The sequence below is a fragment of the Pleurodeles waltl genome, chromosome 6 (genome assembly GCF_031143425.1).
Source record: "Pleurodeles waltl isolate 20211129_DDA chromosome 6, aPleWal1.hap1.20221129, whole genome shotgun sequence".
In the NCBI taxonomy this organism is placed as follows: Eukaryota; Metazoa; Chordata; class Amphibia; order Caudata; family Salamandridae; genus Pleurodeles; species Pleurodeles waltl.
Window position 1 is genome coordinate 415,401,747 of NC_090445.1, and position 25,983 is coordinate 415,427,729.

Below are 25,983 nucleotides of genomic sequence, written 5' to 3' on the forward strand. Positions count from 1 at the left end.
AACCTCGGCTAGGCGGGTTAGTGAGCTTCAAGCTCTTTCTGCTAAACCCCCCTTTACCTTGTTTTTCCTGAATAAAGTGTTGTTGAAAACCAGGGCGTCTTTCCTGCCAAAAGTTGTCACTCTTTTTCATATAGGGCAGACTATTAGCCTTCCATCTTTCTGCCCTCCTCCTCACCCCTCGAAGGAGGAAGAAAGGCTCCACCGTTTGGACCCTAAAAGGGCGCTTAGTTTTTACATTGAATGGACGAAAGACTTTCGCCTGGAAGATCAGCTGTTCGTGGGGTATATTGGACAGAGGAAGGGCAGAGCAGTCCATAAAAGAACAATCTCCAGGTTGGTTATCCTTTGTATTAAGATCTGCTACTCATTAGCGAAAAAGGTTCCCCCTGTGGGTATGAGAGCCCACTCCACCAGGGCTAAGTCTGCTACTTTGGCCCTGGCAAGGGGGGGTTACGGTGGTGTATATTTGCAAGGCGGCAACTTGGGCGTCCCTCCACACCTTCGCAAACCATTACTGCTTGGACTCTGACGTTCGGAGGGACGGCCATTTTGCACGAGCTGTGTTGCAAGATTTCTTGGTGTAATCAGGCAGGCACCCACCTCCGAGTGTGGTACTACTTTCATATTCATAAGTTGAAGAATCCACAGGTAGTTGTATCCATCAGAAGAACAAGTTACTTACCTTCGGTAACGCTTTTTCTGGTGGATACAATAGCTACCTGTGGATTCCTCACGATCCCACCTGCCTCCCCGTTGCCTGTCTGATTACACTAGGATATGTGATTGTATAGATGTATTTATATATTGATATTTTCCTTGTATATGTAAATGATGGTTTTGATTATATTGCATCATGGAAGTTTTATGTATATATATATCTATTGGAGTTATTGTGGGGTCGGTTCTCACCTGTTCGCCTCAAAGGCACGTAAAAAATGGGTGAAACTGACGTCAGCACGCCGGTGAGGACCTCTTATTGGCACGGTGACATCAGATGGAGTCGCGTGGAGCCGTGCAATTGTGACGTCCTTGTCGACGTGGAGAACTGGGAAGAAGATTTTCCGTCAGATGCTGGCGCAAGGGTGAATTCATAAGGTGAGGAATCCACAGATAGCTATTGTATCCACCAGAAAAAGCGGTACCGAAGGTAAATAACTTGTTCGTTTTGTATATGGTGTGTAAATAAGGGTATTGGTTGCGTTTTCATATTGTATTCATATGGGAGTAATGCAAAAAGACATACATTAAGAAAGGAAAATAAAAAACTTAAATAAAGTAGAATTCTATCCAAGGATTAATTAATATTTTTATTGATGAGATAATAATGGTTATTTATCCCTTCTGTGTAAATCTATTGGATGTCTTGGTTTGTCTTGCAGGCAGTGTTGGTGATGCCATCTCTGTATTGAGCCCAGATGTGTACATATCTGATGACGGAGGTTATACATGGAGCAAGACTCTAAGGGGACCCCATCACTATGCCATCTTGGACTCTGGTGGGATAATTGTAGCAATTGAGAAGAGCGTCGATCCCATCAGTGTGATAAAGTATGTGTGCATTTCCTACCTTTGGACCAAACATGTGACAATAGTACTTTTGTCTTATAGATGATTTTGCTATACATAAGGTGAACAGATTTTGTTTCACAAATTATATTCTGTTTAATACAGCTGTACAAAAAGCTTATTTAGCTATTGTTTGATTAATAAAAAACGTATATGTGATAAAGACTTCTAGCTGCATACTCCTTACTTTAGAAGATTCCCAGGTGTCAAACTGGTTCCAGACTCTTTTGAGCCGTCCCCTTTGTGCGCTGGAAGGTGGCTTTGGTCAGTTTTGTCTGGCGTTGTCTACTTCGTCTGCCCTGGAAGTGACATGCGCAGTGCCTCTATGGGTGCTACCACAACACACTGACCACAGTTCCTTCTTTTCCATGCCATCAGCGTGGCTCCAGCTCAGCTTCCCTCTGTCATTTTTTTGACTGACTTTGACTTTTTAGTCAACAACTTGTGTGCCTTTTTGGTATTTTTTTCAAGATGTCCTCCGAGAAACCCAGCAGGTTCAAACCTTGCAGCAACTGTCATTGACAGATGTCAGTGATAGACCCCCACTTGGTATGTCTATGGTGCCTTGGGAGGGACCACTAGTCCATACCATGTGCCGAGTGCAAGAGGATGAACCCAAAGACCAAGCCATGGAGCCTTTGGCCACTTGTCACTCAACTCAGCCCCGCTCCAGGACCCGTTCATGTGAGAAGTCTCAGAACCACTCCAGAAGTTGCTCATGCCGTCCTAGTCTCACTCTAGGACTTCTGGCAAGTCCCAGAAGAAGTCATTCAATAAGTTCTTCGACTTTTCCATGTTGCGCCTATTCTTCGGATGATGTGAGGGAATGACGCCACAAATACCAACCTTGCTTGAGGGAGGTCTCTATGCAGGCGTCAGCGGAAACTGGATCCGCTACGCACTTACCTAAATTTCTTGGAGCCAGAGCAACCCTCACCAAGCTCTGAGTTTTATGAGGCCATGAGCTTCATTTTTTGGCAGACAAACCCGTCTGGAGCACCTTCAGATCCCATGGGTTCAAGTCTTCAACTAGAGCTCCGTCAGTTGGTTCTTGCTTGGCTCCAATTGGCCCATGAGGATCCACTGGGGGATCTGGATTAGCTGCAACTTAACGGCCTCCTGCGGGGGCCATTCCAATGGCGCTTTTCCCACTGTAGCAGACACCCATCAGCGCCACCAAACCCATTGTGATTCCCAACTCCAATACAGAGCTGGACCTGTGGCGCATGAGGCCAGTGCCGACAAGGCCCACTCGGCCTGAATTGGAATCAGAGCCCTATATCACTGAAGTGCTCACTGAGGAACACGGATGGAGGGAATCTGAGAGGATCCCTATAGAGTCCATGGCCAAAGGCAACTGGTATGAGGACTTGGCTGATGCCAGTGGTCTGGATACCTCACCAGCCACTGGCCTCCTCTCTCCTCCCACAGTGGCTACAGAGGAAGGGGATTCCTTTGCAATGGTGGTCTGCAGGGCAGCTGAGGCCTTAGTCATACAGCTGTCAACCGTCCAAGTCAGAATGAACGCTTTGACGGGGATGCCTCAACAGGAGAATGCTTCATCAGAACCCTTGCTACCCTTTAAATAAGCCCTCCCTGAAGTCCTGCTTGGGGCATGGGCCAAGCCATGCACAAGCTCTCCTGTGCATAGAAACTTTGCTCGCCGCCATGGCCCTGCTCCTGGGGAGCCAGCCTTTCCTTTCCTTTCACCCTATGCCTGAGAGTCTGGTAGTCCAAGCTTTAACTTCCAGAATCAATCCTGGCGCGTTCCCTACAACACCACTGGATAGGCATTCCAAAAGGCTGGATACTTTTGGAAAGAGGATTTCTTCAGCCAGCCTGGCACGCTGGGCTGTGAACACCGCATGATTATTGGGCTGTTATTCCTATACTGTATGGGGCACGTTTGTGCAAGTGCTGGCTATAGTCCCAGATGAGGCCTCAGGCCAAACCTTCCCAAGCTATTGCTGATAGGCAAGTAACTGCAAAGTTCACAGTCTGATTTGGGTTAGATACCACTAACTCGATGGGGAGAGGCATTGCTTCTATGGTGGCACCTCAATGTCACACCTGGAACGTCACACCTGGTTGAGGATGTCTTGCTTATAGACATGCCCTTTGCTGGAACCTGTCTCTTCGAAGACCAAGCTTATTTGGCTTTGGAGAGATTTAAGGATAGTATGGCCACTGCTTGGTCATTTGGCTTTCTGACGCATTTCACCTTGCTCCCATTCCGTAGCTACAGTGGAGGCCATCAGCTATGTCCTTTCCTTCCCTAACCACCATGGCCAGGAGGCTCAGTCCTTTCTTGGCTGCGGACGCAGCTCCCAAAATCCCCAAAACCAGACGTCTGCTTAATTTGCCTCTGCCCCAGACCCCGTATTCCACCCCCCCCCCCCCCCCCCCAAAATCCTCCCCACCATCCACACAGTCAAAGCTTATTTTGTTTAGCCCTCAATTCAACATGTACTTTATAAAATGCAAGGGTAATGCATGGATATTTAAGGATGTTTAAGGATAATGAAACATTTCCTAGCTAACATAACGGAAATTTTCAATTCTATTAAGGACACGGAGGCAAGGATTACGCTTTTATCTCTCTTCACTTTATTTTTACAGCAGCCAAGACAAAACAGCAAAGAGCGTAATTTCCCATGAACAGTTGGGGGAAAAAACAAACATTTCATAACGACAACAGCCAATAGAAGTCCCTTCTCGATAAAGTCCTCTGGCCCTGTTGTCCCTCCTCTTTCTTCTTGCGACCAACTGCCACCATCAACTGCCTTAATTCTTGTTTGGAGCCATCGGAGCCTACAAACAAATGCCGAGACACCATCAATATTATAACCTGTCATTCCTTCCCGCAATATCTGTAATCATGTGTAGGAAGTTGGCTCTGTATATACTATTTCAAAGTGAGAAATAGTGTGCACAGAGTCCAAGGGTTCCCCTTAGAGGTAAGATAGTGGCAAAAGTAGATAATTCTAATGCTCTATTTTGTGGTAGTGTGGTCGAGCAGTAGGCTCATCAGAGGGTAGTGTTAAGAATTTGTTGTACACACATAGGCAATAAATTAGGAACACACACTCAGACTTACTCCAGGCCAATAGGTTTTTATATTGAAAAATACATTTTCTTAGTCTATTTTAAGAACCAGAGGTTCAAGATTTACAGTAAACACTTTAAATGTAAGGTACTTCACTTAGATACTTTAGGAACTTTGAATGGAAACAATATCATGTACAGTCTTTGTAAAAATGGCAATAAGCTATTTTCAAAGTGGACACAGTGCAAAAATCAACAGTTCCTGGAGGAGGTAAGTAAAGGTTAGATTAGGAGGTAAGTAAAACACTTACAAGTCTCAGTCCTGGGGCATAGGCAGCCCACCGTTGGGGGTTCAGGGCAACCCCAAAGTTACCACACCAGCAGCTCTGGGCCGGTCAGGTGCAGAGGTCAAAGAGGTGCCCAAAACACACAGGCGCCTATGGAGAACAGGGGTGCTCCGGTTCCAGTCTGCCAGCAGGTAAGTACCTTCGTCCTCGGGGGGGAAAACCAGGGGGGTTTCATAGAGCACTGGGGGGGCAGGGGACACAAGTAGGCACACAAAACACACCCTCAGCGGCACAGGAGCGGCCGGGTACAGTGTGCAAAGCAGGTGTCTGGTTTTGTATAGGTTTCAATGGAGGGACCCGGGGGTCACTCTAGCGGTGCAGGCAGGCACAGGGGGGGCTTCTCAGGACAGCCACCACCTGGGCTAGGCAGAGGGTCGCCTGGGGGTCACTCCTGCGTCGAAGTTCGGTTCTTTCAGGTCCTGGGGGCTGCGGGTGCAGTGTTGTTTCCAGGCGTCGGGTCCCTTGTTACAGGCAGTCGTGGTCAGGGGGAGCCTCTGGATTCTCTCTTCAGGCGTCACTGTGGGGGCTCAGGGGGGGTCGTCTCTGGTTACTCACGGGCTTGCAGTCCCCCGGGAGTCCCCCTGAGGTGTTGGTTTTCTGCAGGTCGAGCCGGGGCGTCGGGTGCAGAGTGGAGAGTCTCACGCGTCCGGCGGGAAACGTGTAGTCTTTGGAAGTTGCTGGTTTTGAACAGGGCTGCTGTTCACGGGGGTTTCTTGGTCCTGTAGTCCAGGGCAGTCCTCTGAGGCTTCAGAGGTTGCTGGTTCCTGTCGGATGCGTCGCTGGAGCAGGTTTTCGAAGTTGGAGACAGGCCGGTAGGGCTGGGGCCAAATCAGTTGTCGTCTTCCTCCTTCTCTGCAGGCTTGTAGGTCAGCAGTCCTTCTTTTTTCTTCAGGTTGCAGGAATCTGATTTCCTGGGATCTGGGGAGCCCCTAATACTGAATTTAGGGGTGTGTTTAGGTCTGGGAGGGCAGAAGCCAATGGCTACTGCCCTTGAGGGTGGCTACACCCTGTTTGTGCCTCCTCCCTGTGGGGAGGGGGGCACATCCCTAATCCTATTGGGGAAATCCGCCAAACTCAAGATGGAGGATTTCTCAAGGCATGGGTCACCTCAGCTCAGGACACCTTAGGGGCTGTCCTGACAGGTGGGTGACTCCTCCTTGTTTTTCTCATTATCTCCTCCAGCCCTGCCGCCAAAAGTGAGGGCAGTGGCCGGAGGGGCAGGCATCTCCACTAGCTGGGATGCCTTGGGTGCTGTAACAAAAGGGGTGAGCCTTGAGGCTCACCGCCAGGTGTTACAGTTCCTGAAGGGGGAGGTGAGAAGCACCTCCACCCAGTACAGCCTTTGTTCCTGGCCACAGAGTGACAAAGGCACTTTCCCCATGTGGCCAGCAACATGGCAGGTGTGTGGCAGGTTGGCAGGAACTGGTCAGCTACACTAGAAGTCAGGTAGGTATTAAGGGGGCATCTCTAAGATGCCCACTGGGTGTATGTTACAATAAATTGCACACTGGCATCAGTGTGCATTTATTGTGCTGAGAAGTTTGATACCAAACTTCCTTGTTTTCAGTGTAGCCATTATGGAACTGTGGAGTTTGTGTTTGACAACTCCCAACCAAATACTCTTATGGCTACCCTGCACTTACAATGTCTAAGGTTTTGCTTAGACACTGTAGGGGCATAGTGCTCATGCACTTATGACCTCACCTGTGGTATAGTGCACCCTGCCTTAGGGCTGTAAGGCCTGCTATAGGGGCAGTGTGAGGTTGGCATGGCACTCTGAGGGGAGTGCCATGTCGACTTAGTCATTTTCTCCCCACCAGCACACACAAGCTGTGAGGCAGTGTGCATGTGCTGAGTGAGGGGTCCCCAGGGTGGCTGCAGCCCTTAGAGACCTTCCCTGGCATCAGGGCCCTTGGTACCAGGGGTACCAGTTACAAGTGACTTACCTGAGTGCCCTCAGTACTCTCATTATCAATAAATGAGACCACACACTCAAAAGAATAAAGAGACCAATTTACAAAAGTACTTTTTATTAAAAAAAACATTTAGGCCCAAGATCATCAAAATTGGGTCAGTACTTTAAGTTTTGCATTTTTGAAGTGTTAATAAAAATAGTAGTATGATGGCATCTGTCGCTGTAGATACACATGGTATGCATGAGCTCGCCATCTGGTGTTGGGTCGGAGTGTTACAAGTTGTTTTTCTTCGAAGAAGTGTTTTCGAGTCACGGGACCGAGTGACTCCTCCTTCTGTGCTCATTGCGCATGGGCGTCGACTCCATCTTCGATTGTTTTCTTTCCGCCATCGGGTTCGGACGTGTTCCTGTCGCTCCGGGTTTCGGAACGGAAAGATAGCTGAAAACTGAAGATTTTCGACGGTATCGTTGCAATCCGGTTCGAGATAGACACATACGACGACGCGTTGAACATCGAAGCGCTTCGGTGCCCTTCGGGGTAGATTTCGGCACCCCGTCGGGGCCTAGTCGGCCCGACCGCGTGGAGAACAACGCCGATGGAACGGACCCCGTTTCGATTCTGCCCCGAATGCCACAACAAATATCCTTATACGGATCTACACTCGGTCTGTAACCTGTGCCTGTCACCCGAGCACAGCGAAGAATCCTGTGAGGCCTGTCGGGCGTTCCGGTCCCGAAAAACTCTGCGCGACCGTCGAGCGAGGAGACTGCAGATGGCGTCCACGCCAAAGGAGCGTCGACAGTTCGAGACAGAAGAGGAACAGGAGGAATCCTTTTCCATCCAGGATTCAGACTCCGACGAGCTAGACTCTACAAAAACTGTGAGTAAGACGTCGAGATCAGAACTTAAAAAAGGAAAGAAGGCCCAGGGGACGCCACTGCCAACCGGCCATGGCTCCACCCAAATTCTCGGTGACCAACAATCGGCACCGAAAAAGGCCCATTCAGTGTCGAGATCGTCCGACTTCGGTCGAGACACCGGCACGCAGCCTCCTCGGGACCGAGAGAGTGCTAAACAGAAGCATCGACACCGAGAGTTCGGTGTCGACACGGATCGACGCCGAGACAGTGGCGCCGAAGACCATAGAGGCCAAGAATTTTCGGCCCAGAAAAAGAGGAAGGTTACCTCGGAGCCGAAAAAACAATCAACAGGGTTTTCGGAGCCGAAAAAAGCGACATCAGACCCTGTTTCAGGCTCCTATACTGAAGAGCATTCTATGTCTTCACAAATGAAGAAACATAGATTTGAACAAGAACTGCAATCCACTGACGTGGATCACACGCAAAAGCGTATCTTTATTCAGCAGGGGACTGGGAAGATCAGTACCCTTCCACCTGTCAAACGAAAGAGAACGCTTCAGTTTACTCCTCAGCAACAAACAGCACAAAAGGTAACACCTCCTCCCTCGCCTCCACCTGTAACTCCTGCTTCGCCAACTTACACCCCGTCACACTCGCCAGCTCACACCGCCATGAGCCACGATGACCAAGATCAGGATGCGTGGGACTTGTACGACGCACCAGTGTCTGATAACAGCCCAGACACATACCCAACTAGGCCATCACCACCGGAAGACAGCACAGCCTACTCACAAGTGGTGGCTAGAGCAGCACTATTCCATAATGTGGAACTACACTCGGAACAAGTAGAGGATGATTTTTTATTTAACACCCTCTCTTCAACCCACAGCTCCTACCAAAGCCTGCCGATGCTCCCAGGCATGCTACGCCATGCAAAGGACATTTTCAAGGAGCCAGTTAAAAGTAGGGCAGTGACGCCTAGGGTGGACAAAAAGTATAAGGCGCCTCCTACGGACCCTGTATTCATCACCTCTCAGTTGCCACCAGATTCTGTGGTGGTAGGGGCTGCCAGAAAACGGGCAAATTCACACACTTCTGGGGATGCACCTCCCCCAGATAAAGAAAGCAGGAAGTTCGATGCAGCCGGGAAGAGGGTTGCTGTCCAAGCAGCAAACCAGTGGCGCATCGCAAATTCACGAGCGCTGCTAGCGCGATACGACAGAGCCCACTGGGATGAGATGCAGCATCTCATTGAACATCTCCCAAAAGATCTGCAAAAAAGAGCAAAACAGGTTGTTGAGGAGGGTCAAAACATTTCCAACAATCAAATACGCTCCTCCATGGATGCAGCAGACACGGCCGCAAGGACCATTAATACGTCGGTTACCATCCGTAGGCACGCATGGCTCAGAACGCCCACCTACCAGGGACAGTACAGGGGAGGTTTTCGGGGCCAGTATAGAGGGGGGCAATTCCCTAGGAATAGAGGAAGATTTCAAAGCCCCAAAACCACTATCAACAAGCAGTGACTCACACGTCACTCACCCCTCCCACACAACACCAGTGGGGGGGAGGATACGTCAATATTACGAAGCATGGGACAAAATAACTACAGACACATGGGTCCTAGCAATTATCCAACATGGTTATTGCATAGAATTCCTGCAATTCCCTCCAGACATACCACCAAAATCACAAAATTTATCAAAATACCATTCACAGCTTCTAGAGATAGAAGTTCAAGCACTACTGCAAAAAAATGCAATAGAATTAGTACCAAGCACACAAATAAACACAGGAGTTTATTCACTGTACTTCTTGATACCAAAAAAGGACGAAACACTGAGACCAATTCTAGACCTCAGAGTAGTAAACACATTCATCAAATCAGACCACTTTCACATGGTCACACTACAAGAAGTGTTACCATTGCTCAAAAAACACAACTACATGACAACCCTAGACCTCAAGGACGCATATTTCCATATACCAATACATCAATCACACAGGAAATATCTAAGGTTTGTATTCAAAGGAATACATTACCAATTCAAAGTATTGCCTTTTGGTTTAACAACCGCTCCAAGAGTATTCACAAAATGCCTAGCAGTAGTCGCTGCACACATCAGAAGGCAGCAAATACATGTGTTCCCGTATCTAGACGACTGGCTAATCAAAACCAGTTCGCTCACACAATGCTCAAACCACACAAATCAAGTCATACAAACCCTCTACAAACTAGGGTTCACCGTCAACTTTGCAAAATCAAACATTCTGCCAAGCAAAGTACAGCAATATCTAGGAGCCATAATAGACACGACAAAAGGAGTAGCAACGCCAACTCCACAAAGGATCCACAATTTCAACAGAGTCATTCAACACATGTCTCCAAACCAAACAATACAAGCAAGAACAATACTACAGCTCCTAGGCATGATGTCCTCATGCATAGCCATTGTCCCAAACGCAAGACTGCACATGAGGCCCTTACAACAGTGCCTAGCCTCACAGTGGTCTCAAGCACAGGGTCACCTTCTAGATCTGGTGTTGCTAAACCGCCAAACTTACCTCTCGCTTCTATGGTGGAACAGTATAAATTTAAACATAGGGCGGCCTTTCCAAGACCCAGTGCCACAGTACGTAATAACAACAGATGCTTCCATGACAGGGTGGGGAGCACATCTCAATCAACACAACATAAGAGGACAATGGAACATACATCAAACAAAACTGCATATAAATCATCTAGAATTATTAGCAGTTTTTCAAGCACTAAAAGCTTTCCAACCAATCATAACCCACAAATACATCCTTGTCAAAACAGACAACATGACAACGATGTATTATCTAAACAAACAAGGAGGAACACATTCAACGCAGTTAAGCTTGTTAGCTCAAAAAATATGGAAGTGGGCAATCCACCATCAAATTGGTCTAATAGCACAGTTTATTCCGGGGATCCAGAATCAGCTGGCAGACAATCTCTCTCGAGATCACCAGCAAGTCCACGAATGGGAAATCCACCCACAGATTCTGAACACCTACTTCACACTCTGGGGAACACCACAAATAGACTTATTTGCAACAAAAGAGAACGCAAAATGCCAAAACTTCGCGTCCAGATACCCACACAAGCAATCCCAAGGCAATGCCCTATGGATGAACTGGTCAGGAATATTTGCTTACGCTTTTCCTCCTCTCCCTCTCCTTCCTTACCTAGTAAACAAATTGAGTCAAAACAAACTCAAACTCATTTTAATAGCACCAACTTGGGCAAGACAACCCTGGTACACAACACTGCTAGATCTGTCTGTAGTACCACACATCAAACTGCCCAACAAACCAGATCTGTTAACGCAACACAACCAACAGATCAGACACCCGGACCCAGCATCGCTGAATCTAGCAATCTGGCTCCTGAAATCCTAGAATTCGGACACTTACAACTTAGCCAAGAGTGTATGGAAGTCATAAAGCAGGCCAGAAGGCCATCCACTAGACACTGCTACGCAAGTAAGTGGAAAAGAATTGTTTGGTACTGCCATCATAATCAGATACAACCACTAGACGCAACTCCAAAACATATAGTAAATTACTTGCTCCATTTACAAAAAGCGAAGCTAGCCTTCTCTTCTATTAAAATACACCTTGCAGCAATATCTGCATACCTGCAAACTACCTATTCAACTTCCTTGTATAAAATACCAGTTATCAAAGCATTTATAGAAGGGCTTAAAAGAATTATACCACCAAGAACACCACCTGTTCCTTCATGGAACCTAAACGTGGTTCTAACAAGACTCATGGGCCCACCTTTCGAACCCATGCACTCTTGCGGAATAAAATTCCTAACCTGGAAAGTTGCCTTTCTCATCGCCATTACATCTCTAAGAAGAGTAAGTGAAATTCAAGCGTTCACAACACAAGAGCCTTTTATACAAATACATAAAAATAAGGTCGTCCTACGACCTAATCCAAAATTTTTACCAAAAGTTATTTCACCATTCCATCTAAATCAAACGGTAGAACTACCAGTTTTTTTCCCACAGCCAGATTCTGTGGCTGAAAGAGCACTACATACATTAGATGTCAAAAGAGCATTAATGTACTACATTGACAGAACAAAAAACATCAGAAAAACTAAACAGCTATTTATTGCATTCCAAAAACCTCATGTAGGTAACCCAATATCAAAACAAGGTATAGCCAGATGGATAGTTAAATGCATCCAAATCTGCTACCTTAAAGCAAAAAGACAACTGCCCATTACTCCCAGGGCACATTCAACAAGGAAAAAAGGTGCTTCAATGGCCTTTTTAGGAAACATCCCAATGCAGGAAATATGTAAGGCAGCCACTTGGTCTACGCCTCACACATTCACCAAACACTACTGTATAGATGTGCTATCCGCACAACAAGCTACAGTAGGTCAAGCTGTATTAAGAACTCTATTTCACACAACTTCTACTCCTACAGGCTAAACCACCGCTTATGGGGAACTAACTGCTTACTAGTCTATGCATACCATGTGTATCTACAGCGACAGATGCCATCGAACTGAAAATGTCACTTACCCAGTGTACATCTGTTCGTGGCATCAGTCGCTGAGATTCACATTCACAATATTTTCTATTATATTAACAGTAAGTGTTCTGATGAGGGGCCATTTTTCCTTTAAAATACTCAGTTCAACATGGGCATCCTGTTGACAGCAGAATCCAATGCCATCTTGCACCACTGGAGGGAGATAACAAATAGCTGCTTCAGATTGTCCATTGGGGTTATGCCCTCCTGTTTCATCAAACCCCATCGCCACTCCCCCGTCCGCAGATATGTTGACAGAGGGCCACCTTACGCTCTTGCAATGGGAAGTACTGGCCCTACTGGCCAAAGGAGCCATTGAGAGAGTGCCAGCATCATCCGTAGGTCATGTTTGCGATTCCTGCTACTTTCTAGTGCCAAAGAAGAATGGAGGCTTCCGTCCAGTCTTACATCTGCGCTCTCTCAATTACTGTTTGAAGAATGAACAATTCAGGATGCTCACCCTGGCTCAAGTCTTATCTGCCCTCGACCATGGAGACTGGATGGTAGTGTTGGGCTTGCAGGACACCTATTTTCACATTCCCATCCTACCTGCCCACAGATAGGACTTCCACTTCATGGTGGGCCATGAGCATTATCAGTTTGCTAGTTGCAGCACATCTGCAGAAGTGATGGGCAATGTTCCCTCTAACTTATTTTCCTTGTGTGCGGCAGTGAATGGTCTCTGTACACTGCAGTCAAGGCCATGTGTGTCAGAGATACGTGGCAACTCTCTAAGCAAGCGGGTAAGCTACCAGAATCAGTGCTATTTGCCAGAAGTGAGCTCACACACCCTTTAACCTAAGAAGGGGGTCACATCAGGGCTGACCCCTTGTCTGACCCTTTCAGCTGCCTTCTAATGATAAGTCGACAAGGGATGGAAGGAACAGGAGTAGACACTACGGAAAGTTCACAGACTTTTAAGTATTGTACTGCAATTACATTTGTTCGATGGCATATGTTGCTGCAGATACACATGTTTGGCACAGTCCGCTGCCTGGTGTTGGGCTCGGAGTATTACAAGTTGTTTTTCTTCGAAGAAGTCTTTTTGGTCACGGGACCGAAGGACTCCTCCCTCTTTGGCTCCATTGCGCATGGGCGTCGACTCCATCTTAGATTGTTTTTTTCCGCTGTCGGGTTCGGACGTATTCCTTTTCGCTCCGTGTTTCGGTTCGGAAAGTTAGTCAGAATCTCGGAAGAAAGCGTCGGTATTGTTCCGTTCGGTATCGGGATAGTTAGGTACATCGACACCGATCATCGGAAGACTTTGGGGCAGTTTCGATCCCCCATCGGGGCCTGGTCGGCCCGACCGCGTGCGACATCGAAGCCGATGGAACGGACCCCGTTTCGTTTCTGCCCAAAATGTCACAGTAAGTATCCTTATACAGATCAGCACTTGGTCTGTAACTTGTGCTTGTCCCCCGAGCACAAGGAGGATACCTGTGAAGCCTGTCGAGCCTTCCGGTCCAGAAAAACACTCCGGGACCGAAGAGCCAGGCGTCACCAAATGGCGTCCACGTCGACAAAACAACGTTTCGACGACGAAGAGGAAACATTCTCGGTTCCGGAATCAGAATCCGGAGACTCCGACGTCGAACAACAGCAACAAACTGTGAGTAAGACGTCGAAAAGTAAATCCATCGACAAACCGAAAGCCCAGGGGACGCCACTGCCAACAGGCCATGGCTCGACCCATAAATCAGGCGACCCGTCGAAGGGGCCGAAAAAGGGCACGCCCATAGCGAAGACACCCGACTCCGGTCGAGGGACCGCCATGGAGCAACCTCGGAGCCGAGAAAGCGGCTCCGAGAGACAAAAACAAGATACCGGCACCGAAAAACATCGGCACCGAGAATCCATGCCGAAAGGAACAAAAATTCTGTCTGTGCCGAAACCGAAAAAAGATTCTCTCTCGGCGCCGAAAAATACCACACCTTCATCCTACTCAGAGGAACAAGGACTAAGTGGCCAAATGCACAAATTTGGACAAGAGCTCCAAAGTGTAGAATCGGACTACACACAAAAGAGACTGTGCATCCAGCAAGATACAGGGAAGATATCAACCCTTCCCCCAATCATGAGGAAAAGAAGGATCGGACTTCCAAAGGATGACACACAACCACAAGCCAAAGTGGTTAAAAAAGTCACGCCTCCGCCCTCTCCTCCACAGGCATCGCCGGCACAAACACCGCCACAAATGCACTCACCAGCGCAAACTACCATAAGTCATGACGATCAGGATCAAGACGCTTGGGACCTGTATGACACCCCAGTGCCGGACAATGATCCCGAGTCATACCCCACAAAGCCGTCACCGCCAGAGGACAGTACCTCATACTCGCAACTGGTGGCTAGGGCTGCAGACTTCCACAATGTCCAACTGCATTCCGATCCTATAGAGGATGATTTCTTATTTAACACCCTCTCGGCTACACATAGCCAATATCAATGTCTCCCAATGCTACCAGGGATGTTACGGCACGCAAAACAAATTTTTGAGGAGCCCGTAAAATCAAGAGCCATCACCCCAAGGGTGGATAAGAAATACAAACCACCACCCACAGACCCAGTGTTTATTACTTCGCAGTTACCACCCGACTCTGTGGTAGTAGGGGCAGCTCGCAAAAGAGCAAATTCACATACATCTGGCGACGCCCCACCTCCGGACAAAGAAAGCCGAAAATTTGACGCGGCAGGGAAAAGAGTGGCATCACAGGCAGCCAACCAGTGGCGCATCGCAAATTCACAAGCGCTGCTGGCCAGATATGACCGCGCACACTGGGACGAGATGCAACTTCTCGTAGACCATCTTCCCCAGGAATACCAAAAAAGGGCGCAGCAAATAGTGGAAGAGGGACAAACGATCTCAAACAATCAAATCCGCTCTTCACTAGACGCAGCCGATACTGCAGCAAGAACAGTCAACACTGCTGTCACCATAAGGAGACACGCTTGGCTACGCACTTCAGGCTTCAAACCTGAAATCCAGCAGGCTGTCCTTAATATGCCCTTCAACGAGAAACAACTGTTTGGCTCGGAAGTGGATACAGCCATTGAAAAACTTAAAAAGGACACAGACACGGCCAAGGCCATGGGCGCACTCTACTCCCCGCAGAGCAGAGGCTCTTTCAGAAAAACTCCATTTAGAGGGGGGTTTCGTGGCCAACCCACAGACACCACCAGCCAACAATCAAGAACCACACCATATCAGGGTTCCTTCCAAAGGGGAGGTTTCAGGGGATATCGGGGGGGGTCAATTCCCAAGGAGTAGGGGAAGATTCCAGACTCCAAAAACACCTCCACCTAAACAGTGACTTTCAAGTCACGCAACCCCTTCACTCAACACCAGTGGGGGGAAGACTAAGCCAATTCTACCAATCTTGGCAACAGATTACAACAGACAATTGGGTATTAGCAATAATCCAACATGGCTATTGCATAGAATTCCACAACTTCCCACCAAACATCCCCCCCAAAACACGCAAAATGTCACAACATCATTTAGAACTTTTAGGACTAGAAGTTCAAGCACTACTGCAAAAGGATGCAATAGAATTAGTACCAGTACAAAAAAAAACACAGGAGTTTACTCCCTGTACTTTCTAATTCCAAAAAGAGACGAAACATTGAGACCAATATTAGATCTCAGGACACTAAATACCTACATCATATCGGACCATTTTCACATGGTCACACTACAAGACATCATTCCACTGCTCAAACAGCAAGATTACATGACCACATTAGACCTAAAGGATGCGTACTTTCATATACCAATACACCCTTCTCACAGAAAGTACCTACGGTTCGTATTCAAAGGAATACATTACCAATTCAAGGTGTTGCCATTCGGAATAACAACTGCACCAAGAGTGTTCACAAAATGTCTAGCAGTAGTAGCAGCACACATCAGGAGACAACAGATACATGTGTTCCCTTACCTAGACGACTGGCTAATTAAAACCAACACAGTAAAAAAATGCGCAAACGACACCACTTTTGTCATACAAACCCTTCACAAACTGGGGTTTTCCATCAACTACACAAAATCACACCTAGAACCGTGTCAAACACAACAATATCTAGGAGCAACCATCAACACATCAAAAGGAATTGCCACTCCAAGTCCACAAAGAGTGCAGGCATTCCACAAGCTAATAAGTGCTATGTTTCCAAACCAAAAGATACAAGCAAAATTTGCGCTAAAACTTCTAGGCATGATGTCATCATGCATAGCCATTGTCCCAAACGCAAGACTACACATGCGACCCTTACAACAGTGTCTAGCATCACAATGGTCACAGGCACAGGGTCAACTTCAAAATCTGGTGTTGGTAGACCGCCAAACATACCTCTCGCTTCTATGGTGGAACAGCAAAAATTTAAACAAAGGGCGGACATTTCAGGACCCAGTGCCTCAATACGTTATAACAACAGATGCTTCCATGACAGGGTGGGGAGCACACCTCAATCACCACAGCATTCAAGGACAATGGGATATACACGAAACAAAATTTCATATCAATTACCTAGAACTGTTGGCAGTATTTCTAGCGTTAAAAGCCTTCCAACCCATAATAACACACAAATACATTCTTGTCAAAACAGACAACATGACAACAATGTATTATCTAAACAAACAAGGAGGAACACACTCAACACAATTGTGCCTCCTAACACAAAAAATTTGGCAGTGGGCGATTCACAACAACATTCGCCTAATAGCACAATTTATTCCAGGAATACAAAACCAACTAGCAGACAACCTTTCGCGAGACCACCAACAAGTCCACGAATGGGAAATTCACCCCCAAGTCCTGAACAAGTACTTTCAAATTTGGGGAACACCCCAGATAGATTTGTTCGCAACAAGAGAAAACTCAAAATGCCAAAACTTCGCATCCAGGTACCCACACCGCGAATCACAAGGCAATGCTCTATGGATGAATTGGTCAGGGATATTTGCGTACGCTTTTCCCCCTCTCCCTCTCCTTCCATATCTAGTAAACAAGTTAAGTCAAAACCAACTCAAACTCATACTGATAGCACCCACATGGGCAAGACAACCTTGGTATACAACTCTACTAGACCTTTCACTAGTACCGCATGTCAAACTACCCAACAGGCCAGATCTGTTAACACAACACAAACAACAGATCAGACATCCAAACCCAGCATCATTGAATCTGGCAATTTGGCTCCTGAAATCCTAGAATTCGGACACTTGGACCTCACACAAGAATGCATGGAGGTCATAAAACAAGCTAGAAAACCTTCCACTAGACACTGCTATGCATCTAAGTGGAAAAGATTTGTTTACTACTGCCATGCCAATCAAATACAACCAGTACATGCCTCTACTAAAGACATAGTAGGATACTTACTACATTTGCAAAAAGCAAATCTCGCTTTTTCATCTATAAAAATACACCTCGCAGCTATATCTGCTTACCTACAAACTACTCATTCATCGTCTCTATTTAGAATACCAGTTATTAAAGCATTCATGGAAGGGCTAAAAAGAATTATACCACCAAGAACACCACCAGTTCCTTCATGGAATCTTAACATCGTCTTAACAAGACTCATGGGTCCCCCTTTCGAACCCATGCATTCCTGTAAAATGCAATATCTAACCTGGAAGGTCGCATTTCTCATTGCAATCACATCCCTCAGAAGAGTAAGTGAAATACAGGCATTTACCATACAAGAACCATTTATTCAAATACACAACAATAAAATAGTTCTAAGAACAAATCCAAAATTTCTGCCAAAAGTAATCTCACCATTCCATTTAAATCAAACAGTAGAATTGCCAGTGTTCTTCCCACAACCAAATTCTGTGGCTGAAAGGGCACTACATACATTAGACATCAAAAGAGCACTAATGTATTACATTGACAGAACAAAGCTAATCAGGAAAACAAAACAACTGTTCATAGCTTTTCAAAAACCACACATAGGAAATCCAATCTCTAAACAAGGCATTGCTAGATGGATAGTCAGATGCATTCAAACATGCTATCTTAAAGCCAAAAGAGAATTGCCTATTACACCAAAGGCACACTCAACCAGAAAGAAAGGTGCTACAATGGCCTTTCTAGGAAACATTCCTATGAGCGAAATATGTAAGGCTGCAACCTGGTCTACGCCTCATACGTTTACTAAACACTACTGTGTAGACGTACTAAATGCACAACAAGCTACAGTGGGCCAAGCTGTACTAAGAACATTATTCCAAACTACTTCAACTCCTACAGGCTAAACCACCGCTTTTAGGGGAGGTAACTGCTTTATAGTCTATGCCAAACATGTGTATCTGCAGCAACATATGCCATCGAACTGAAAATGTCACTTACCCAGTGTACATCTGTTCGTGGCATTAGTCGCTGCAGATTCACATGTACCCTCCCACCTCCCCGGGAAGCCTGTAGCCGTTTAGAAGTAGATCATAAACCTTAAACATCTGAACATTTGTAAATAATTATTAGAAACTCTTATCATACATACATATTCACTCCATTGCATGGGCACTATTTATACCAAACAACTCCATCCTCACCCTCTGCGGGGAAAACAATCTAAGATGGAGTCGACGCCCATGCGCAATGGAGCCAAAGAGGGAGGAGTCCTTCGGTCCCGTGACCAAAAAGACTTCTTCGAAGAAAAACAACTTGTAATACTCCGAGCCCAACACCAGGCAGCGGACTGTGCCAAACATGTGAATCTGCAGCGACTAATGCCACGAACAGATGTACACTGGGTAAGTGACATTTTCAATATAGCTCTTATTCGCCCTAAACAAGGTGTTGAGGTGCTTTATGCCAAGCAGCACTTAGCTGAGGAGCCAAGGTAAGTGGTTAAGCCAGTGGTTATTTTTGTAAAGGGTTTATTCTAGTTCTCTCAAGGAGACCATTCTATGTCTCCATGTACACTGCAGTGTCTTTGAGGCAGATTAAAATTAGTATCAGGTAGGTGTGATCATTAGGGAGGGCGAGTATGAGTTCATGCAGATGGTTGGTGGTATGAGTAGAAGAGCTAGCAGATTAGGTGTTGCTAGGATGAAAAAAAAGTAGAGATGACCACTGCAAGTTTTAAGTCAAATTCAAATTTCTCAGGGATGGTTTGAGGCACATAGAGTAGACATTTGACATAACATGCACTCAGAGGATGCCAAAGTGTAAAAAGAAACATTATTATTTGCATGTGCGATAGCTCAATATTAGGCACCTTTGATGGACCCTAGAATCAGGTGAACAGTAAGTCCACTTCTAGGCAATTGTCAGACCACTGCTTCAGCATGGACAGATATTTAACTGGGGGGTTGGAAGTGTAAAGTAATGGCTGGAAGCATCTATAGGGAACTATTGAGCACCTTAGGTAATGCTAAATTAATGCAATACCGTCATGATTAATGCAACATGAGAGAATATACAGGTTAAATAATGCAAACATATAATGGGGCTTCTGAAAATGCTGGAGCCTTGTGTTTTCTAAAGTTTTTAGGCCCTCAGAAATTCATCACCCTTCAGTTTTCTACGCCGAAGTTAAAGCAGCCTTCCTATCAGTAAAGCACACACATTTCTATTTGAAACTAGCGGTAGTAAAGTTCCTTCTCAACACAATCATGGTGTGTTTTTATGTTCTTAGGATGGATAGGCTAACATATTAAAATAATGAGAAGATAACTCACGTTTTTAAATTATATTGCCAGAAACTCCGTTGGGCTACACAGACCCTCTCTTTTTCACACTATTTAAGGTAAAGTTGGGAAAGCCAACATATTAACAGAGCGAGCCAAACCAGAACTGAGCAAAGGGTCTGGCTTGACTCTTAAAGCCCATGCACAAGCCAAGCCCTGAAAATGTTTTCTATGTAAATCATACAACAAACATCTTTAACATGTGGAAGCATGAGTACGTCGCTGTATAGCAATGCACTGTGAATTACTTATTGATAGTTTTTAAACATGAACCACTAGTGAAGTAAGAGGCAACAGTTGTCATGTAAACCCTGTAGGTGGCCTAAATTGTTATAGAGCAACAATATAGTTTATTAAATCAGTCACCATGGGTCTTTGTACAACTGGTATTCTGAAATCACATATTCGAAAATGAAGAAAACTGAGTTTTGATAAAATAAAACGTTCGCCTAAGATCGCACAAGTCAAGCAGGAAAGCAGTGATCATTTTATTGGGTTATATGGTTTCGCTTTGTGCAAATCAGCCTCTAAATGTCTATCTATGTGTTTTTACTTGTTTATGCTAATGCTTTTTTTTTTAACCTCTTTAAGCATTTTTCTGGGTATTTGTTTAGCACAAATGATTGCCACATTTTACATGAGCACCAGTTAGGTTGCACAAAGTCACTTTAATTTTGTAATTATGTGTAAATTAAGTGATTTGTCCAGAATCACAGGATGTTGAGCCTGTTGCCAAGAATCAAACTGGGTTTACCAGCTCAAAAGTCAGCAGCTCTGACCAGAACGCCACAGAAGCCATGTGCAAGCTTGTTGTCAAGGAATCCGGGTTGAAAGGGCTTGTAAAGGTTTTAAGTGCATCTACATAAGAATGTACTCAACACCTGCAGCAGAGCAGACTGCATTGGTAACAGCCGCCTGCTCCCAAAAGCTACATTTTTCCCTTCCAGAGGCACCCCCCATCAGAACAGTCATGGAAGAGCAGGTGTACTGCTCCTATAACAGTGCGCACTAAGAGAAAGCTTCCTTTAGCACTAACGATTCAAAATGCTTGGTAAGTCTTTTTCTTGATGTGACTACATTCCTTAAATGTTTGCAGCATATACTTCCTCCCACGCCTTCTATTATGCCGCAATCAGCCTTGAATTTAGTTTTACCTTTCCCGTGTGTTCCCCTTTTGAGTCAATGAACATCTGCCCTCTACAGCTCCTAATGATCAGAACTGTGTTTATTGTGGTGATAACATCTGCTAGGAAGATTACCAAATTGCAGGTGCTTTCAGTTAATCCTCAATACACTTTATTCTTCCCAGACAAACTGGTTCTTAGAACTTGAGCATCCTTTTTGCCAAAGGTGGTCACACCTTTTAATGTCGGGCAGAGCATCACCCTGCCTACCTCCCCCCCTCTTAAACCAGAGAAGAGACTCTAAAAATTAGAGCGTTATTGTTCAACACTGATTGTACCAAAGAATTCTGGTGGATGATCAACTCTGTTGTATTTGCACGGGGGGAAATGGAAGGCAATTCAGAAGAGAACGATCTCTCGATGGATCATCCTCTGTATTAAGATCTGATACGCAACAGCCAAGAAACAGCCCCATGAGGGCTTAAGAGCTCATTCCACCAGAGCTACAGCTGAGGCCAGTGTGTTGGCTAGAAGAGTCCCTTTCCTGGGCATCTGTCAGGCAGCTACTTGGGCATCGCAATGGCAACACCCTCTACACCAGAACCACCCAGAAGAACCTGAAGAAACTACAGCACAGCCTCCGCCAGACTCATCCTGGACATTTCCCGTCACGAACACATCTCCAGTCACCTGAGAGACCTCCACTGGCTTTCTGTTGAGAAAGAATTAACTTCAAACTCCTCGTCCACTCATATAAGGTCCTCCACCTCAACCACCACATCACCACAGCAAAGAGCTGGAACACCCTGCCCCTGCACCTTAGGTAGTCGCCATCGCTACCTCAAATTCTGGAAGGACCTTAAAACCTGGATCTTCAACTGAAGGTCAGAGGACAAAACCCCTCAGCTCCTTGAGACCCATATGGGTGAGTAGTTGCGCTCTATAAACGTGATTTGATTTGATCTGATCGCTGCATGTTTGCCAAACACCACTGCCTCCATAGACCGGTTTGACGAATGGGCATTTTGCCTGTTCGGTCCTCCAGGACCTCTTAGTTTGAAACAGTCTGCTCACCCACCTCCGGTAAGAGATTGCCTTGGTTTCTATTTTAAGGTAAGGAATCTGCGGCTAGACTTCTCTATCAGATGACCAAGTTACTTACCTTAGGTAACGCTTTATCTGTTAGAGACTCTGTCTAGCCGCAGATTCCTTACCGACCCTCCCATCCTCCCCTTTCTGGGAACTGTCTTCCCACATTCAGAAATCCTTTTGGTCCTCACAGGCAGACTAGTCATTACTCCTCAGCTTGGCTCCGTACTTCTGGGGCAGAAAGAATACTCAAGAACTGAGGTCAGCATGCTGGGGTGAAGCAAATAAAGGCATCACACTTATCACTTCCGCCGCGGATGACTATGTGGAGTTGACCCACACCACCTACCGGCGCACAAAGGGCATTGCTCAAAACATTTCAGATCCACTGTGACGCCTGAGAATATTCTAACATAAGCAATCTGCGGCTTGATAGTCTCTACCAGATATAACATTACCAAAGGTAATGAATTTTTTTTTTCTCTTTTGTTTGATCCTTGAAAGTTTCAAGGTTGGGCAGGAAAGTTTATTTATTTATTTATTTATTTATATATAGATATATAGATATATAGATATATATATATCTATATATATATATATCTATAAATATATATATTTTTTTAATTCAATGTCATGTGTAGCTGCAGATACACATGCTGTGCATTAGTCTGTCATCTAGTGTTGGGCTTGGAGTGTTACAAGTTGTTTTTCTTTGAAGAAGTGTTTTCGAGTTTCGGGATCGAGTGACTCCTCCTCTTTGGCTCCATTGCGCATGGGCATCGACTCCATGTTAGATTGTTTTCTTTCCGCCGTCCGGTTCGGATGTGCTTCCTTTTGCTCCGATAGTTCTAGTCGGAAAAGTTTCAAAACTCTCTCTCTCGTCGGTATTGTTTCGATCACGTTCCATCTTCTATCGACACTTCGGTACAGTCGGATCAAACATCTTTACTCGCCCTTCAGGCGCCCGCGCCCAACTCGGGCCTAGTTGGGCCGACCGTGTGGAAGCCTCATGGACCGGACTCCATTCCGCTTTTGTCATCGGTGCCACGCTAAATTCCCTTACACAGACCAACATCTCGTCTGTAATCTCTGCCTTTCCCCATACCATCAGGAAGAAAATTGCGAGGCCTGCAGATCCTTCCGTTCCAAGAAAACACTCCGAGACAGAAGGGCACGGAGACTCGAGATGGCATCCAAAAGCACTGAACGTCTCGACGTCGAAGAGGAGGAGATCATGCAGACTGCTGTCTCCGTTCGAGGATCAAGGAGTCTGAGGAGTACAGACCGGTCACGGCAGGACAGCACGTGAGTATGCCTGCCCCTGTCCCAGCCAAGCCCAAACATAAGGCCTTGGGGACGCCACTACCGGAAGGCCGTGGCTTGACCCGAAAAAAGACCTTCGGTGACCAACCGACAACTTCGGCACTGAAAAAGGCCACTCCTCCCAAGCCATCGGACTCGAGCTGAAGCTTTGTCTCCGAGCCCAGCAAACATCGCTCTTTCGAGTCCAAATCTCGAAAATCGTTTTCGGAGCTGAGACCATCCTCATCCCTGACTTTTTCGATACTGAAAAAAAACAGCTTCGGAGCCGAAAAAGCCTATTTACACAGAGGAGCATGGACTTTCACAGGCACTTAAAGCCATAAAGCTACTGAGAGAGACTCACAAATGGAGGCAATGGATGAAAGGCAAGCCAGGATTCACATCAATAAAGAGACTGGCAGAATTTTAACAGCACCACCTCCAAAACCAAAGAGGAAATTTAGCCTTTCAAGAGGAATTGGACACTGCACAGCCTCCAGCTAAAGTGCCAAGAACAAAGGAGAAACCTCCACCTCCTCAATTTTTTCCTCCTCAGTCTACTCCTCTCTCTACATTTACATATCTCTCCCACTACTAGTCCTACACCTATGCAGTCACCAGCACACTCATTTGACTCACAGCAGGACAATGTGGATCCATGGGATCTTTATGATCCAGACCCCATTCCAGACAACAACCCAGATTGCTATCCCTCTAAGCCTTCACCACCAGAGGGTAGTACAGGCTACACTCAAGTCATAGCTAGGGCAGCATCCTAGCACAATGTCGCCATGCACACTGAACCATTAGAGGATGATTTCCTTTTTAATACACTCTCATCTACATATGCAACTTACCAGCTTCCCATGCTCCCCGGCATGTTAAAACATGCTGACCAAATATTCAAGGAGCCAGTAAGAGCAATAATAATTACTCCTCGGGTGGAGAAAAAATGAGCCACCTCCTTCTGATCCTGTCTTTATCACTCAACAGTTACCTCCAGATTCTGTAGTCATAAGTGCAGCCAGAAAAAGAGCAAGTTTGCAGTCATCAGGTGATGCATATCAGGCAGACAACCAGTGGAGGATATCAACTCTCAGGCATTGTTGGCTAGATACGACAGGGCCCACTGGGATAAGATGAAAGACCTAATTCAACATCTCCCCAAGGAACAGCAAAAGAGGGCACAACAAATAGTAGAGGAAGGGGAAGCCATCACCAATAATCAGATCAGGTCAGCCCTAGACTCTGCAGATACAGCAGCCAGAACCATCAACACTGTTGTAACCATAAGATGACAGGCATGGCTTAGGTCTTCAGGATTCAAGCCTGAAATACAACCGGCAGTCCTCAATATGCCGTTCAACCAGAAACAACTTTTTGGCCCAGAGGTGGACACGGCAAATGAAAAAAGTTTCAGACACTGCAAAGGCCATTGGTGCTCTGTATACCACACAATACAGGGGATCCTTTCGTAAGCCCCAGTATAGAGGTGGATTTAGAGCCCAAACTGCTGAGGCATCCACCTCACAGGCAAAGTCGGCCTAACAACCTCAATATCAACGAGATGGTTTCAAAGGTACTTATAGAGGCCAGTACCCCAAAGGCAGGGGAACATATCAAACAGCAAATCAAGCCTCACAACAAACTAAGCAGTGACTTGTGCCATCCCTTCCCAATTCACACCTCACCTGTGGGGGGAAGACTGCAAAGGTTCCACAACAATTGGCTACCCATTACCACAGACAGCTGGGTATTATCAATTATCCGCAATGGCTGTTGCATAGAATTGACACAAACGGCACCAAATATTCCACCAAAACCACACAAGCTGTCCACAGACCATATCGCTCTGTTCCAAGAAGTAGTACAATCTCTATTACTCAAACAAGCAATAGAAGCTGTGCCACAAAATCAAATAAGGACAGGAGTTTACTCGCTGTATTTCCTCATTCCCTAAAAGGACAGGACCTTAAGGCCAATATTAGATCTCAGAACCCTCCATCTTTACATCCTGTCAGAACACTTTCACATGGTAACACTACAGGATGTTATCCCACTACTTCAACAACACGATTTCATGGCAACATTAGACCTCAAGGATGCGTATTTTCACATACTCATCCATCCAGCGCACAGAAAATATCTCAGGTTTGTCATTCAAGGAAAGCATTATCAGTTCAAAGTGTTACCCTTCGGAATAACAACAGCTCCCAGAGTATTCACAAAATACCTGGCGGTAGTCGCAGCCTACCTAAGAAGGCAACACATTCATGTCTTTCCATATCTAGACGATTGGCTAATAAAATCAAACAGTCATACACAGTGTCAAAACCATGCGCATTATGTAATACAAACCCTGCACACCCTAGGGTTCTCCATAAACTACCAAAAGTCACAACTACAACCTGCGTAAATTCAACAGTATTTAGGGGCGGCTCTAAATACTCA

At 46.0% G+C, this 25,983-nt stretch overlaps 1 protein-coding gene across 2 annotated transcripts in view; it reads left to right on the forward strand.

The window, feature by feature from the left end:
* SORT1 (sortilin 1) overlaps nt 1–25,983 on the forward strand; it is a 484,851-nt gene that overhangs the window by 234,914 nt on the left and 223,954 nt on the right. For both annotated transcript variants that reach the window (XM_069238373.1, XM_069238374.1), the window contains exon 13: nt 1,380–1,548. In XM_069238373.1, the coding sequence (XP_069094474.1) occupies nt 1,380–1,548 (169 nt within the window). The remainder of the gene's footprint in view (nt 1–1,379; nt 1,549–25,983) is intronic.